This window comes from Gambusia affinis, linkage group LG02 (assembly GCF_019740435.1).
Source record: "Gambusia affinis linkage group LG02, SWU_Gaff_1.0, whole genome shotgun sequence".
Classification (NCBI taxonomy): Eukaryota; Metazoa; Chordata; class Actinopteri; order Cyprinodontiformes; family Poeciliidae; genus Gambusia; species Gambusia affinis.
In genome coordinates, this window is record NC_057869.1 from 24,860,856 (window position 1) to 24,876,019 (window position 15,164).

At 38.9% G+C, this 15,164-nt stretch overlaps 1 protein-coding gene across 3 annotated transcripts in view; it reads left to right on the forward strand.

Annotated features, from left to right (window-relative positions):
• The first annotated feature begins 861 nt into the window (after window positions 1-861).
• Window positions 862-15,164, forward strand: part of trip4 (thyroid hormone receptor interactor 4) — an 80,622-nt gene continuing 66,319 nt past the window's right edge. For 2 of the 3 annotated variants that reach the window (XM_044143338.1, XM_044143357.1), the window contains exons 1-11: window positions 897-1,067; window positions 1,732-1,913; window positions 2,056-2,186; window positions 2,302-2,520; window positions 2,600-2,678; window positions 2,772-2,877; window positions 2,986-3,201; window positions 3,285-3,414; window positions 4,064-4,257; window positions 4,381-4,505; window positions 5,135-5,226. In XM_044143338.1, the coding sequence (XP_043999273.1) occupies window positions 988-1,067; window positions 1,732-1,913; window positions 2,056-2,186; window positions 2,302-2,520; window positions 2,600-2,678; window positions 2,772-2,877; window positions 2,986-3,201; window positions 3,285-3,414; window positions 4,064-4,257; window positions 4,381-4,505; window positions 5,135-5,226 (1,554 nt within the window). In that variant the 5' untranslated portion in view covers window positions 897-987. Of the gene's footprint in view, window positions 1,068-1,731; window positions 1,914-2,055; window positions 2,187-2,301; window positions 2,521-2,599; window positions 2,679-2,771; window positions 2,878-2,985; window positions 3,202-3,284; window positions 3,415-4,063; window positions 4,258-4,380; window positions 4,506-5,134; window positions 5,227-15,164 lie in introns of all 3 variants that reach the window. The other variant, XM_044143346.1, reaches the window with a different exon arrangement.

The window sequence follows — 15,164 nt, forward strand, 5'->3', positions numbered from 1 at the left end:
GTTGATTATTTATTATTGTCTAACAAGCCTCTGAGACCTTCACATAACAGCTTTAATTGTACTGAGATTAAAGAACACACAAGCAGTCTACTAATTTGGTGTTGTCATAATGAATTAGGAACTGAGTAAAAAAAAACTAAAATTTTTCAGATTGATGGGAATTTCTGGTTATAATGTAAATTGTTTCAAAGGGTGTGAAAAGGTGCTGTATATTGTCAGAGCAAAATCTAAAATACTTAGATTAAAAGAAAATGTTTATATACCATTGGCACTAAAAAATGTCTAGCGAAACAAACCTGCCATCTTGTGGCTGTACATAACAAATACAACCATAAAATGTTTTTTTAAATAATCTGTAGTTTGTGGATCCTCATTAAAGGAAAATATACTCTTAGGTTATAATGTCTTAAAAGTTTCAGACTGCTAAATGTTCCACGTGTGACCCAACAAACTGGAAGGCGATCTTTAGGTAAAAACTCGGGAAAGTTTTGATGGGAATTGGGACTGCTTCCGAGATCCAAGTAATTTGGCCTTGATTATTGTCTTCACTGAAAGCTTTACCCTAGTACACGTTTATTGCTAATTTTTTCCCCCTCTTTTTTCCATTTTACTAAGCATTCGTTAAAAAAACATTTTATAGTTTGGGCAAACATTTCGTGTACAGGAACATTTTCATTTTATTTAGTGTTTATTTATTGTAAAAAGAAATGTAGTAGTCCCAGTTTATGTATTGTATATATGCCAATATGATTTTAGATTCAAATGAGGTTACTGTGAAGGAATATAAAAGAGAAAAGACAAAAATCCAAAGTACTTGATGGTCACAAGTTTTAATATTCAACAAAGTTATCAGATTGAGTCGGCTCAGTTGCGAGCGACACTGTGTGCGCCATCGATATCTTTCCGACTGGAAACTTGTTCACGAAATAAACGTTTGCTTTGGTTTCTTGGTATTTCTTAGCTCGCTTTAGCTGCGTTATTGGTGAAATGTCCGAAGCCTTGCTGCAGTGGTGCGTGGACCAATTACATCACAAATTTGGCCTGGAGGCATGTGAAGACATTGTCCAGTAAGTGTTAAATATTTCCTTTTAGACGGTCTATCACAAGCTGAAAGCTAGCTAATTGAATGATGGTGCTCTACTGATATGGCCTGTTAATAAAAATAGATTCTATGTAAAGGGAAATTACGTGAGTAGATGTTTTGTGGAACAATTTAATGTTTTAAATTTTTTTTTATTAATGTAACAGCTGTCTAACACGTTTATTAGCTATCATCCAGCTAACAGTTAGCTCCTCATTTCTGAAAGTTCGGCTTTTGTTAAATCTGTTTTGAATGTTCATATCTCTATGAACATTTATTGACTGTAATGTCAGTAAATGACAATCCTGTACCCTCTAGCTGTATTGCTGTCATTAGTGTTTAGGCTTTTCTACTTCAAAAATAAAATATGATACAGTTTGAAATAGCTACATTTCTTTACTTCTTTTGATAATCAGGTTGTAGGATTACAAGTACATTTTTAAAATGTATCTGTCGTACCACGCAAAGTTTAATTGAGAAAAAAAATACCCTTCTGCCTTGCATATCTATAATAACATACAGTATAAATTCTCTCTTGCTTCATGAATCTTTCAGAACTTTCTAGAAAAAAAAAGGAAGCATAACTTTTAATAAGAAATTGTGAGAAGATTATCAACTTTTTGGAAAAAAAAATCTCTGTGGTCTCCCAGGTACATTCTCTCCATTGAAAAACCTGAGGAGATCGAGGAGTACGTGGGAGATCTTCTTCAGGGCACTGATGGAAAAAAAGGCCAGTTTATAGACGAACTCCTATTCAGATGGAAGAAGAGTCAAAGACAGAGTGCAGATACAGCCGGTCTTTTCCTTCTCAAAGAGCCCGCTTCACCAACAGGTAGGACAATAAGTGTGCAGTTAACGTATTTCTCAAAAAAAAAAAAGTCTACTCTGATAACCTGCAGTTTCATTAAAAAGACCGAAAGAACCTGTAACATTAACATCTTTTGTTTCTTAAATTTATATTATTGTTTTTACAGATATGCAAGACTCCACCAAAGATACCCAGAAGAAGTCCAAACGTAAAGGACGTAACAAACAGGAAGTGGTGACTGGGAGCCAAACAGAGCCTGAACCAGAGCCAGTAAAAACCCCCATGGATCTGATGAGGGTGAGCACACGTCTCAGTTTTCTTATATACTTTATATTTATGCTTTAGTTACTTCAGATTACAAAGAAAACTGGTAAACGGTTAGCAATCAGTTGACTGATCAATGTCTTTCCAGGCCCAGGAAAACAGCAACACTTCTTCAACTAAGAAGAAAACCAAGTTCGTCAATCTCTACGCTAAAGAGGGTCAGGACAAGCTGGCTGTTCTGCTTCCGGGTCGGCACGCCTGCGAGTGCCTCGCCCAGAAGCACGCGCTCATCAACAACTGCCTCAGCTGCGGGCGAATTGTGTGTGACCAGGAGGGCTCGGGACCCTGCCTCTTCTGTGGAAGCCTGGTGAGCAAATTTAGCTCCAGTAACTTTCCTAGCTTTTAGTTTTTGTTAACGATTTTGTTTTTGTGCGTCTTTATTTCAGGTCTGCACTAAAGAGGAGCAGGAGATTCTACAGCGAGACTCCAACAAAAGTCAAAAACTCAGAAAGAAGCTTATGGGAGGTCAGAGCCCAAGCTTCTCAGATTAAGCTCCAGAAATATGAAGTTCGTAAGTCCTGTCGTCTGCAAGTTGTCTTTTTTATATGTCGTTGCCAGATGCTGGAGAAAGGGAGCTTCTTCCGCATCAGGAAGCCAAACTGAAAGCCGGGCTGGAGAAAGCAGTTCAGCACAAAGACAAACTGCTGGAATTTGACAGGAACAGGTATCTTAAAACGCACTGCTGCTCAGAAACGAGCAGGTTTACTGCTGTAAATACATGCCACCTGATCAAAACCTACCTGTTTTAATTCACTGCCCCGTTCAACTGCAGTGTCAGGAGGACGCAGGTGCTGGATGATGAGTCGGATTACTTTGCCGCCGAGTCCAATCCGTGGCTTTCACCCGATGAGAGAGAGAAGATGAGGAAAATGGAAGAAGACTTGCGAGAACTTCGCCACGCCTCTCGCAAGGACAGGAAGATCACTCTGGATTTCGCTGGCAGACGAGTCATCGATGAGGGGAACGATATGAACGAGTATTACAGCAAGTACGACTGGGCTTTAATGTTTTTTTCATTGGCTTGAAACCCAAACAACAGAAAGATTCAACATTTTTGGAATTGTTGTTTAGGCTGGATGAGAACCTCAAAAATATGAAGAGTGGGTCAACACCACAGACTCCTGGACATCCTGAAAGAAGAAGTGGAAAGCAAAACCTCAGAGAGCTGGTCAACCCAAACATTATGCAGTCTGCGCCGGAAGTAAGTCGCATTAAAAGGACAAAGTAACTAGATAAAGGCAGTTATGTTGTTTCTTTATATTTTTAGAAAATGACCTGAAACGTAACTTGTTCAGGTAAGCAGTGATGATTCTGATTGCACAATGTATCACACTCTATTGTTATTTGGGTCCGTGTGCTCGATAAGATGCATATTGTGTAAAGCTGCTTGAGGTGCAATAAATATTGGCTGTTTATTTGCGTTCAATGCATTCAGAATCTATGTCAGAGATACTGTAAGTTTGGTGAGTCACGAATATTGCAGCATTTTAAATGTCTTAGAAGATTTTAAACAAGGGATCAGAAAGTCATTGGGAAGCAACAGCTGAACCGTTTCAATGCCATAACAGCAGACGCCGTATGTTTCCCATGTATTGATTTTTAAACACCTTGGTGATGCATCAAAAAGAGGAGTTGCTATCTCAGATAGCTCTTAACATGGCTAATGTAGTGAGCAGAAAAGGGATTTCTAAGTTTCTGCTTGGCTGATCATCAATCAGGCCTCATAAAACTGAAAATCAGCCAATTTATCATTGGATCTCTTACACGAAAAATCCTTCTTAAGCTATAAGAAGGATTTGCAATACATTTTGCCACTTTTTCCTTTTCTTTTCTTTTTTTTTTTTACCTAGTGGGTGGACATTGGAGGCAGGGAACGCCAAAAGCAACCCATGGAGCAGAGGAAAAATTTGACGGAAGAAAAAGGAGGAGAGGAGCGCCACAGGTTGAGACTCCAAGACAAAGAGCTGCAGGAGATTTCTGATGGAGGCTGGTGTCTGAGTATGCATCAGCCGTGGGCCTCACTGCTGGTCAAAGGCATTAAGAGGTAACCAAGGACAGAAAGCCAGATATACATCTTTCAAAATAGGCAAAGCATTTTATTTAGTGCCTTTTAGGAATAAAACGAATACACTCTATGTTAAAGATTTTGCATTTTGTGTGAATGTAGGGTAGAAGGTCGCACCTGGTACACGTCACACAGAGGTCGCCTTTGGATAGCTGCAGCGGCCAAAAAACCCACAGCTCAGGAGATCGCTGAGGTGGAACAAATGTACCGCCACATCCACAAGAAAGGTAGGACTAACTTACAACAGAAGTAAGTCAACCAACACCGAGTTGATCATAATTACTAACAGAATCTGTTTGTGTTCAGCATCATTAAAAAGCTACTGACGCAAAATAAAAAACAAACAAAAGAAACGCGTATACCTTTAAACAGATGATGTTGAAAAGCCCCTAAACACCAGTAGAAGCATGTTTAATTCACAACTGTATTGGGGTCAAAGGTTGAGGTAGATAAGTATTTTATACCTCAATATTTCTACTTGTTTTTCAAAAAGACTATTTCACTGGAAAGTTAAAAAAGAAATACTTGTGAATAATGTAGCAGAGGGTTGTTATGTTAAGTAATTTTTTTCTTTTCCACATACTGTCAAAAGCTCTAATAGCGTGATTTTATTTAATTTTTTTTAAATGTGTTAATGTTTTACTTTTAATTTCAGTAATTCTCAAAATGTTCTGCTATTTTTGAATGCTGTATAGCATACTGTTTTTTTTTTTTTTGGAGAGTGCCTATTAGTGAGACAGCAAATTATTAGGCCTTCTGATGACAACATGCTCAGATGGGAATAGGTTGACTCTGGTGTGAACAATAGTTTTAGACGTGTCCATAACTGATGTTGCTGCTCTCCTCGTCTCTGCAGAGCCAAACTTTCCCAAAGATTATCCCACCGGATGTCTTCTGGGTTGCGTTAACGTGACCGATTGCCTGTCTCAGGAGCAGTTTAGAGAACAGGTTGGTGAATCGCATCCTCTGATTATACTCATTTTGAAAGGCACAGCAACACTTGAACACTATTTCATGATAGAAGTTAAGAACTGTTGATTTTGTTCTCATGTTTCATCATGCTCAGTATTTACACCACAGACTGGAAAATTGTGTCTCTCACACTTTCTGACTAGCTTCAGAAAGGGCACAGTTTTAAAATAGGTGATTTGACTCTAAATATTTCCAACCATAATAATAATAATAATAATAATAATAATGAGAATAAAATACGATCTACTAACCTAGAAAGTGTGATAATGTTTAAACGATGGCTGCAGTATAAAGTCCTGCCAGCAGAGGTCAGCATGCGCTACTTTTTATTTGCCACATCATATTTTCACCCACCAGAGGCAGAATGCGCCACAGGAACTGAAAGCTAGCTTCTTCACTGCACCAATAAAAATCTGATAGTTAAACACTCAGTACTTCCAACAGTGACTCTTTGTTTGGGAAATTGAAAAAAAAAAAAAAAGTATTTAAATTAGATGAAAGTGGCTTTTCTCCAAATATGTGTTGTGATTCTGCTTTCTGCCTTCAAGAGCTTACAAACCGCGACCTTAAGCTTTTATTTGTATTTAGCATAAATTATGGCACAGGTGGCAAGTTAAAACTAATCTGAACTGATTTGCGTCTGAAACTGAAATAATTGTTGTTGTTTAAAAGTTTCTATGTTTTCCATCCATTTTATGCGTCATTGATATATTGAATGCGTATTACAGATTTAAGAAGAGCTTCTAATATTCATAACAACAGTTTTTTTGTCATTGAAAATTGTGGTCTCTGTGACCTTTTAAATAAATGAATAAATAATATTGACTTTAGTAGCAATGCTGCTACTAAGACTAGTGTAAATTTCCTTTGCTGCGTCGTCAGCTACTAAATTCTTCATGTTTTACATCCACTAAAAGGCTTCCAAAATTCTATTCTTGAAACGTCATCAAATTAGTAGCCAATTAAATTGTCTGTATTCTATTTTATGCCTCTAACAAAGTTTGATGTTGTAATACCAACTGACACCGATGCAAAAATACTGTGGAGACCGTTTTTAATTTGTTTTTATTTCCACAGTTTCAGTAAATGAAGTAAAGTAATCAGATGCAATTCATTTTAATTATGCGGTTAATAGTGTTTTTGTGAAGGTCCTGTGTACTGGCACGTTTTTCTGGGAAACATGTTGGACAAATATACTCCAGTCTTGCAGAGCTACCAGCTCTCTCACAGATGTTTGCACACACTTGTTTATTATATTAGATCACATATGGAAATTGTCTCTTGTTGCAAAACAGACTCAAGGGAGGGGAAAGAAAAAAAGGAATAATAAAAAAAAAAATCATCCTTGGTTTTCTTTGAGCCGTGTTCTACTTGTGTTTTCATGTGTCTTTAAGACCCAGTTTCACACACACACACACACACACCCTCACATGCGTCTTTCTGCATGCAGCCGGTTGTCTTCTGCCTGAAAAGCTTTCAGAATGTGTGCTGCGACACGATTGCATTCTGACTGCCGGGACCTGTAAATTTAAGGGCTTTTTTTCCCCCTTTTGTGCTCCGTTCTCATTCTCTTCTCCACCGCTCATTCCACCCAGGGCTGTAAAATCATGTTTGCAGGCTGTGTGACTGCCCTTTCATCCCGTGAAAGGGTGTGTGTGTGCATCTGTGCGTATGTGTCCACTTGCACTGAGCGGCCATAAATAACCCCTCCCCACGCACGCACACACACGCCTACACACACATACAATGGCCCCCGTAAAAAAAAAAAAAAAAGAAGAGAAAGCAAGGCAGATGTTAAAAAAAGGGAAAAAAAAGAGTCTACCAGAGAGAAATAACACCACCAAACGTCTAACGATGGTGTTAAGCTGAAGGTTAACACACATTTCATTCAACTTGGTAGAAAAAGTAGCATCTATTATCCATTTAGCCTTTTAATCTCGCTTCCTTTCTAGTTCCAAGGAGGCGCGTTGTGTTGGTGCATAGTAGCACATATCTGTGCTGCTAGGCAGTGTGAGTGGGTGAGGTGTAGGATTTACTGTCCTGAGCTGGCAGCTGTGGGTGGTTAAAAGAGGGGTGGTGAAGGACAAACAGCCATTATTCTTCAGGCTTTTCTAAATCTGTCTCAAGTGATGTCTGAAATGTATTCAGAGAAAGTAGAATGTGGGTAGATCAGGAAAGACACGAGTGAGGCACTAAAAATTTATATATGTTTTAAGAAAAAAAGCAATGCTATAAAGGGTATCACTGCTTAATGCCATCCATGTGCCATAGCAGTCATTCCCCTGTTGGGGCGCTGCTGTTTAAATCAGCACCACAACTGCAAGACTGTATAGAAAGCAAACCTGCGGCTGAGCAGGGATTTCGTTCATTTGACTTGCACCGATTCTTTCTCCAGTTAGAAACTGACTGCTGTATCGATCCGTCCTCCAGATAATCTCTCACTCCATCCAGCTCCCCATCCCCCACTAGCACTGATCATTTGTGAGCCATTATGATCTGTGCTGCCTCTCTCCTCTCTCTCACTGCTCCCTCAGCAGCGGGGTGGAGAGGCATGACTGGCAGGGGTTGGTTGGTTTGGGATAATATATAGTGTCTTGCAAAGGTTTTCACAACCCTCGATTTCACATTCTGTCACATGACAATCCGAAGTTTAAATTTTTTGTACTGGGATTTTATCCAATAGACCAACATAAGGTAGTGTGTAAAAGTGATTCAGAGTTTTATTTGATTTTTAAACCTTGTTTGACAGATTGAGAATCTGAAAAGTATGGCATGTGTGAACCAACTTACCTGTGGAACGCTTATTCTTCTTTGCGAGATAGAATAGCTAGCATCTAGAAGGAGCCATTTTGGAATGTTGCCACAGATGTAGTTCTGGAGTTTGACTAGGCCATTCTAGCACATGAATATGCTCTGATTTGTTGTAGTTCTGGCTCCATGTTTAGGGTCACTGCTGTGATTTAAAGTGCATTTCTACTCCGGTCAACAGCTTTTCAGGTAGTGTCGTGTTAGTTTTCTTCCACACATGTTTTGCATGCAGGCTACAAAAATTGACCTTTTGGAACACATTCATTCATGTTTTCCATCTATCCTCAAGGCAAACTGCAAATTGGCTTTTGGTTTTCTTTTGCAATGGCTTTTTTTCCCCCGTTGCTGCTCTTCCATAAATGCCAAATTTGTGAACTCTTTCATCAGATTCTCCCAGCTGAGTTGTGAGATCTCTGCAGCTTTTCCAGAACCTTCTTGCTGATTTTCTTGGGTTTTTGTTTATTGCTTAACTTTGCTTCAAACCTATGTAGAAACTGAGATTAAAGTACAAAGAAGTGGACTGTGATTACCAGTCAGGCGGCTTCCCAAGTAATTTCGTTTAAAGGTATGAGAGTAAAGAAGGTTGGAGATATACTCTTTGTTTTTTTTATTTTTAATGATATGAAGCCGACTTTTAGCTTGGGGAAATTTGGAAATAAGACAGCAGTTGTTGGAAAAGGGTGATGATCACATGAAGGGCTTTAAAGGAGGTTTGCCTGGGCACAAGTTGTGATTTATTTTTTTTTTGTTCCGTTTTGTGCAGAGTCAAGTGGGATTTTTGTAACTATCCAAAGACCCTCAGTATGAAATGATGCTGAAACAGTTTTGCATCATTCGCAGATGTCGAATAAGCTCATGAATGTATTTTATTAACCACAGGTGCTCAGCGTTGAAGTCTGACATAACACATCCCCCCATCCTGGGAGGAAATGTGAGATACACACATATTTGAGAAATGACTTGTTCTGAATGGCTTCCATCAGCCGGTTCCAGCTGGTGTCGACTCACGTCTGACCTCTAAAACACACGCTGCATGAACAAAGCTAATTTTATTCTACTGGCTGAGGACAACAACAACAAACAGAACGGAGTAAAAGGAGGAAGATTATTTAGGTTGTGGTGAGAGGATAAGCACATGTTTGAATAATCTAGAAAGAAAGCTGTTTTCAATTTAGCTGCTTTGCTCAGAGTCCTGCTGTCACTGTCATCGCCGACTGGGACCAGTTAACAACATTTTCAGAAATAAATCGCTTTCCATTAATTTTGATTGCGTTTGCTTGTATTGGTGTCATGTATAAAGGAGTACCCCAGTGCACTTTTGTAATATTTTGAAGCAAAACTCAACCAAGACAATTTTTGTGGTATTTGGTGTTTTTATTGCCAGGCTTCTTGCTTAACAAATCAAGTTGTTAATCTGTGTTTTCTTTATATTTAAAGCAGCGGCGTTCTATATTCTCCAGGGAAACAGTGCCGTAACTATGTTACCTTCTGTTGTTAACAAGGTCAACAAAAGGTTGTTAACGTCTGCTAAGTTGTTAAAATGCTGCCTAACAACAGCAATTTCTGTTGTTAAGAAAATGTTGTGTGTATATATCAAAAACAACTTGAAGGAAATTTGATTTAGCATCATAGCCGTATCTGACACCTTGAAATAATTTCCTTCTGTCTCTTTAAGAGTTTTGTCATCACCGCTTTGCCTTTCCTTCACTTTTCCTTCACGTTTTTTTCTTATCAAAAAGAGCTCTCTTATCAAATCAAAGATATAGAGGCTTGCATAGACTCAAAAATGTACAGTTTAAGTACAGCCTTTGACAGAAGTCAGTTTTATCCATTCCAAAACCCATTTTGAGATGTTTTTGGAATCATTGTCTTGTTGGAACATTGAATTTTATTACAGCATGCTGACTTAATTCAGCATACTGTAAAGTTTAATAACAATGAGCAATTGGAATGAATGTGTAATTGAAGAGAAATAATTTTTTTCTTTTTTTGGTAGCGTCTTGAGACGACTTTTGTTGTGAATTGTCGCCATATCAATAACCTAAATTGCATTGTGTTATAAGTTTTAACCATCTGACCCCAGCCGTCATGCTAACATTAAAGGAAAATGGCCAGGATGTTTAAAAATCAACCCAGGTGAAATTAAGAATTAAGTCCATCATAACCTGGAATCGGTGTTGCTGTCCACGGTGAAGCAAGTGTGTCATATTTATAGACTCAGAGGTTGTTGACCAAAAAAGAAGTGCCTGCTCCAAAATTAGTACCTTCAAGTTTGACTTAAATTGGCAGCTACTCGCACAGAAAAGCCAAAAGACTTCTGGAGAAAAGACTTATGGTCAGACGAAACAAGAAATTGAGCTGTCTGGCCACAATGTCAAGAAGTATGTTTGCAGAAGTGTAGGGGAGGCTTTTAACCCCAAGAAAGCTGCACCAGCGGTCGAGCATAGCGGTTAAAACTGCTGAGGGTCATTTTAGCAGCCGGTGGAACTGGAGCATAGAACAAAGTAAATGGAAGTAAAGAAGTCAAATGATTAAACTTCACTTTACAACAAATAATGTCTATATATAGAAATATTTTTTGAAATGCCCTGCAAATGGACAAAAAGAAAAATCAGTGTAAACATTTTTATTGGCGTCACAGCAGTCAAAAACCTCTTTTAATTGCTGATCCGCTTTTAGAATGCTACCATTGATATTTTGCTGATTTATCTTAAGTCGGAAAGCTTCCTCTACAAAACCTTAATCTTTGTCTCCCTCCATGGATTCATAATACTGGCATGGTCACTCCAAAACATTAATCTTACTTCCAGATAGAAGAAACATTTGGAAGAATGTTTGGTTTTTCCAACAATTGAAACGGTCAACTTTTTTTCCATGGAAAAAGTGGACAAAAACATAACACTTTAGTAATGACATTGGTATTGTCACACACGGTTCCTGTAAATGAAAAGATTGGACCTTGACCTTAGCGCAAATGTTTGAGGAAAGATTTTATCAGTCATTTGTTTTGGTAATCATTGAAGAACCTTTACACTCATGCATGGTTTTGAAATAATCCTCTTATAAGGTCAGGCAAAGTGCGGAGAATACACACACACGCACACACACGCACACACACACCTACATGCAAAAACACAACACCCGAATCAAATCAGTCCTTAATGTTGTCACCCTTTGGCAGGTAGGCCATTTACAGCACCGCCGTACCTCTGTGGATCTTGGCTGTCTCATTGTCTTCTGTCTCTTAGTGTAATCCCAGATTGACTCAGTGTTGATGAGATCAGGGGTTTTGTTTGGGCCAGGCCATCTGGTGTTCGACTCCTCGTTCTTCTCGGCGCTGGAGATGGTTTTGTTTGACGTAGTTGTTCTACTGCAGACTAAACTGGGAATCATCAGATGTCTTTTTCAATGAACGGAGTGTGTATGTGTGTCGGATACTTTAAACGGTTTGTTTTGTTCTGGGTTATTCCCTCTCACTCACTGGCATTTTTATTATTATAATTTTTTTTATTTATTTTTTTTATGAGAGCAATGTTCTTTAATTTTAACAAGGCTGTAAGTTGTTGGGTATAATACTTTATCACCGCGTGTTTCTAATCCGTTCTTGTTTTGCAGCTCGGCAAGATCGAACGCACAAGCACATGTGAGATAACTGGAGCCAGGCTAGGACCACATCACACATCTCTGAACCCGTAGCCACTTATCTGTTAAAAGAAGTGCTGGTTCCTGTGGAATTCCATTTGTGTGCGCTCTCCTCCTGACCTCCACAGTGGAGCTCCCGTGCTTGTTAGACGAGCTGGAAGCTCCGACTGATGCCTGAGTTTCCTTGTGTGGTAATGTGATATTTATATGCTGAAAGCCTTCCTGCCAGCATGCCTCTCACACTCCCACACACACACGCACACACACACACACACACACACATGAGCACTCTGTCTCTCTAACACACACAGGATATATTGGATGCATTCCAATGGAAGGGAAGTCAGGCATTTCTTCCTTTTTTTTTCTTCCCCTGTTTTTGTCTGGAACGTTGTTCGAGTCCGTAAAGATGGCTACTTGCCTCTTTTTTTCTTTTTTTTTTTCGTTTTTGCTGCTCCATTTATCATTGCAACCTCACCCCAGGTCATCGGTGTAAAACTGTTAAACTTCATAGGCGATTCATTTTATGTTTGTTGAACAGACGTGCACACTTATTGTCAGTCAAGTATCTTTCAGCCTTTCTAGTGAACCTCGTTCATACGCTGACATTCCTCCCCTTCCTCCCTCTTCCTCGCTGGGCGGTTTGCCATGGCAGGGAGGTCAGACATCATGTGATTCTGCAGCAGTGTGTAGAATGCATTCAGCTAAGAGCCCCCCTCAGCACTGGACGGCGACCAGACAAGCCTCAGTCGCAGGTTTTCCACAGCATGAAAAATACATCGAACCATCTGCTAGACTTAAAATGGCCTGCTACTGCTGTCCACAGACCACTTCATTAAATGTCACAGTCCCTGTCGTTTGGGATGCTGACACCCAAGCCCCTTTATTATCGGTCCCCTCGCTGTGGTCTCATTTAGCAGCCTTTGTTCCCCGTTCTGTATGCTGATCACAGGAATATGAGGCAATAAAGAAAACCATACGTGTTTCAGGCAGCTTTCTTTGATGCTTGCTTGATGAAAACAACTCGTATTCAAGGAGAGGTAACTCAACACCAATCTGTGTAGAGGTTGACTAAATTTCAACATTTTCATCATCTTTTCTATTTGACTAATTCATTTGTGTAAAAAAACGGCGTCCTCCAGATATTTTTAAACTATAGCAGTGTCTTGTCTCTCTCTGCTTAAGTGGAAAACGGCGCTGAGGTTATAGTCATTATGTAGTCATTACTCCTTCACAGTCCTTGAGACTATAAACAGGAAAGCCTGCAGGGTATACCTGACTGTTGCACCGTCGACTGATATTATTGATTGTTGACAGGAAATGGAATGATGATGGTAAACAAGTGATGGCAGATCTTCTTTAGTTAGTTTGCAAAAACTCAGCTCTGGGTTTTAGAGTTTCAGATAAAGTTCATAAATATTTGTTGTCTTGTCGGCTTAATAAACTTGATATTTGTGGATGGTGGCGCTCAACTGATATGCCCAAATCCAACATTTAGAAATCAGAGCAGTTGAATATGTTTTTTACTTGGTATTGCATTTTTGCCAATTATTTGGGTCATGAAGTATCTATGCATGAGGGAGATTGCTGATGCATCAAGCCAAATAATAGCGTTAGAGTTTATTGTTTGTCACTGTACACATGTACAATGAGATTTAAAGCTAGTCCCAAAACAGTGATGATACACCATGTTCTAAATTATTATGCAAATTGGATTTAAGTTTCATTAAGATAAAATTTTTTTTGTTGTGCCATTAAATTTATAGATGGTATTGTGTGTCAGGGCTCTTTGAATCACTATAATTAATTTCTGAGAGCTGGTTGATTAGTTTGTCTGGTGAGCTCAGTTAAAGGAAATCTACTTAAGAAGGATGTTCCACATTATTAAGCAGGCCACAGGTTTCAAGCAATATGGGAAAGAGAAAGGATCTCTCTGCTGCTGAAGATCATCAGATAGTGTAGTGCCGTATGACAATGTATGAACACATTTGATATTTAACTAAAACTGAAGCATTATTGTCGTACTGTGAAGAGATTTGTGGCTGATTCAGAACAAAGACGGTTTGTACAGATAAAGACAAAATGAGGAAGGTTTCTGTTAGACAAATTCATCGGATTAAGAGAGCAGCTGTTAAAATGCCCTTAAAGCAGCAAACAGTGATTTGAAGCTGCTGGTGCCTCTGGAACCTCAAGGTGGAGGATCCTCCAGAGGCTTGTGGTGCATGAACCTACTATTGGGCCCCTAACCAGAACTCACAAGCAGAACCGGTCCCAGTGGGTCCAGCCGTACATGGAGATTAATTTTCAAACAGACTTGTTCACTGATGACTGCTGTGCAACCTTGGATGGTCCAGATGGACGCAGTAGTGGATTGGTGGTGGACGGCCACCACGTCCCAACACGGCTGTGACATCAGCAAGGAGGTGGTGGAGTCATGCTTTGGGCTGAAATCATGGGGAGAGAATCATTGGTCGACCCCTTCAGAGTCCATGAAGGTGTGAAAATGACCTCAGTAAAGTATATAGACTTAAAAAGGGAGAAACTCATGGTGTGGTCACCATCCTCCTCTGACCTCTGACCTCAACCCTATTGAGAACCTTTGGAGTTTCCTCAAGCAGAAGATCTGAGGGTGACATGAAGTTCATATCAAAACAGCAGCTCTGGGAAGATTTTCTGACATCCTGCAAATAAATTCAAACAGAAACTTTCCACAAACTCACAAGTTCAATGGACCAAGAATTGTGCTGTGATACCAAAGAAGGTCCAATGTTAACATGTAACTCTGTCTGTTAAGATGTTTTTGATTGAAATAGCTTTTGATTTTAGTACATGTGACCACTTAATGCTGCACATTCAAACAATGACCGTTTGCAGTTCTTTATAATCCATAAAATGTTTAGAAAATCTGCTGTGCATAATAATTTGGAACATTTTGAGTTTTTTATTTTTGAAAAATATACTATTCTCATGGGGAGTTTTGTTCAGTAAAATTTGATTTATACTGTAATAGTTCATGACTTAAATTATACTGATCATCATTTGCATTGACCATTTAAGAAAATTTGGGAAAATATCACTTGGATAATAATTTGGAACACCACCAGTGTTATAAATATTACGGAATCAGTTAATTGTATATATACACACATACACATATAACATCATATAATTAGTGCAAGTGGGCGTTCAGGTGTTAATTATATAAATATTAAGGGTGTTCCATACTGTTGACGTAATGCCATTAGCATTACGACATATCCTCACTATACCAGCATAAACTGTTTACAGGTGAAATTTTAATGAATGTTTAAAGCATATCAGCATTTTTAGTTATTGTATTTTGTAAATACTTGAGTTTGCTGAGGATATTGTAGTCCCAAATAAGTAGGGAGCACTTACAGGTATTAAGGTACGCCAAGGTTTCAAAAAGCTTTCCAAGTAAAAGTGTGAGAATTAACAAAGTT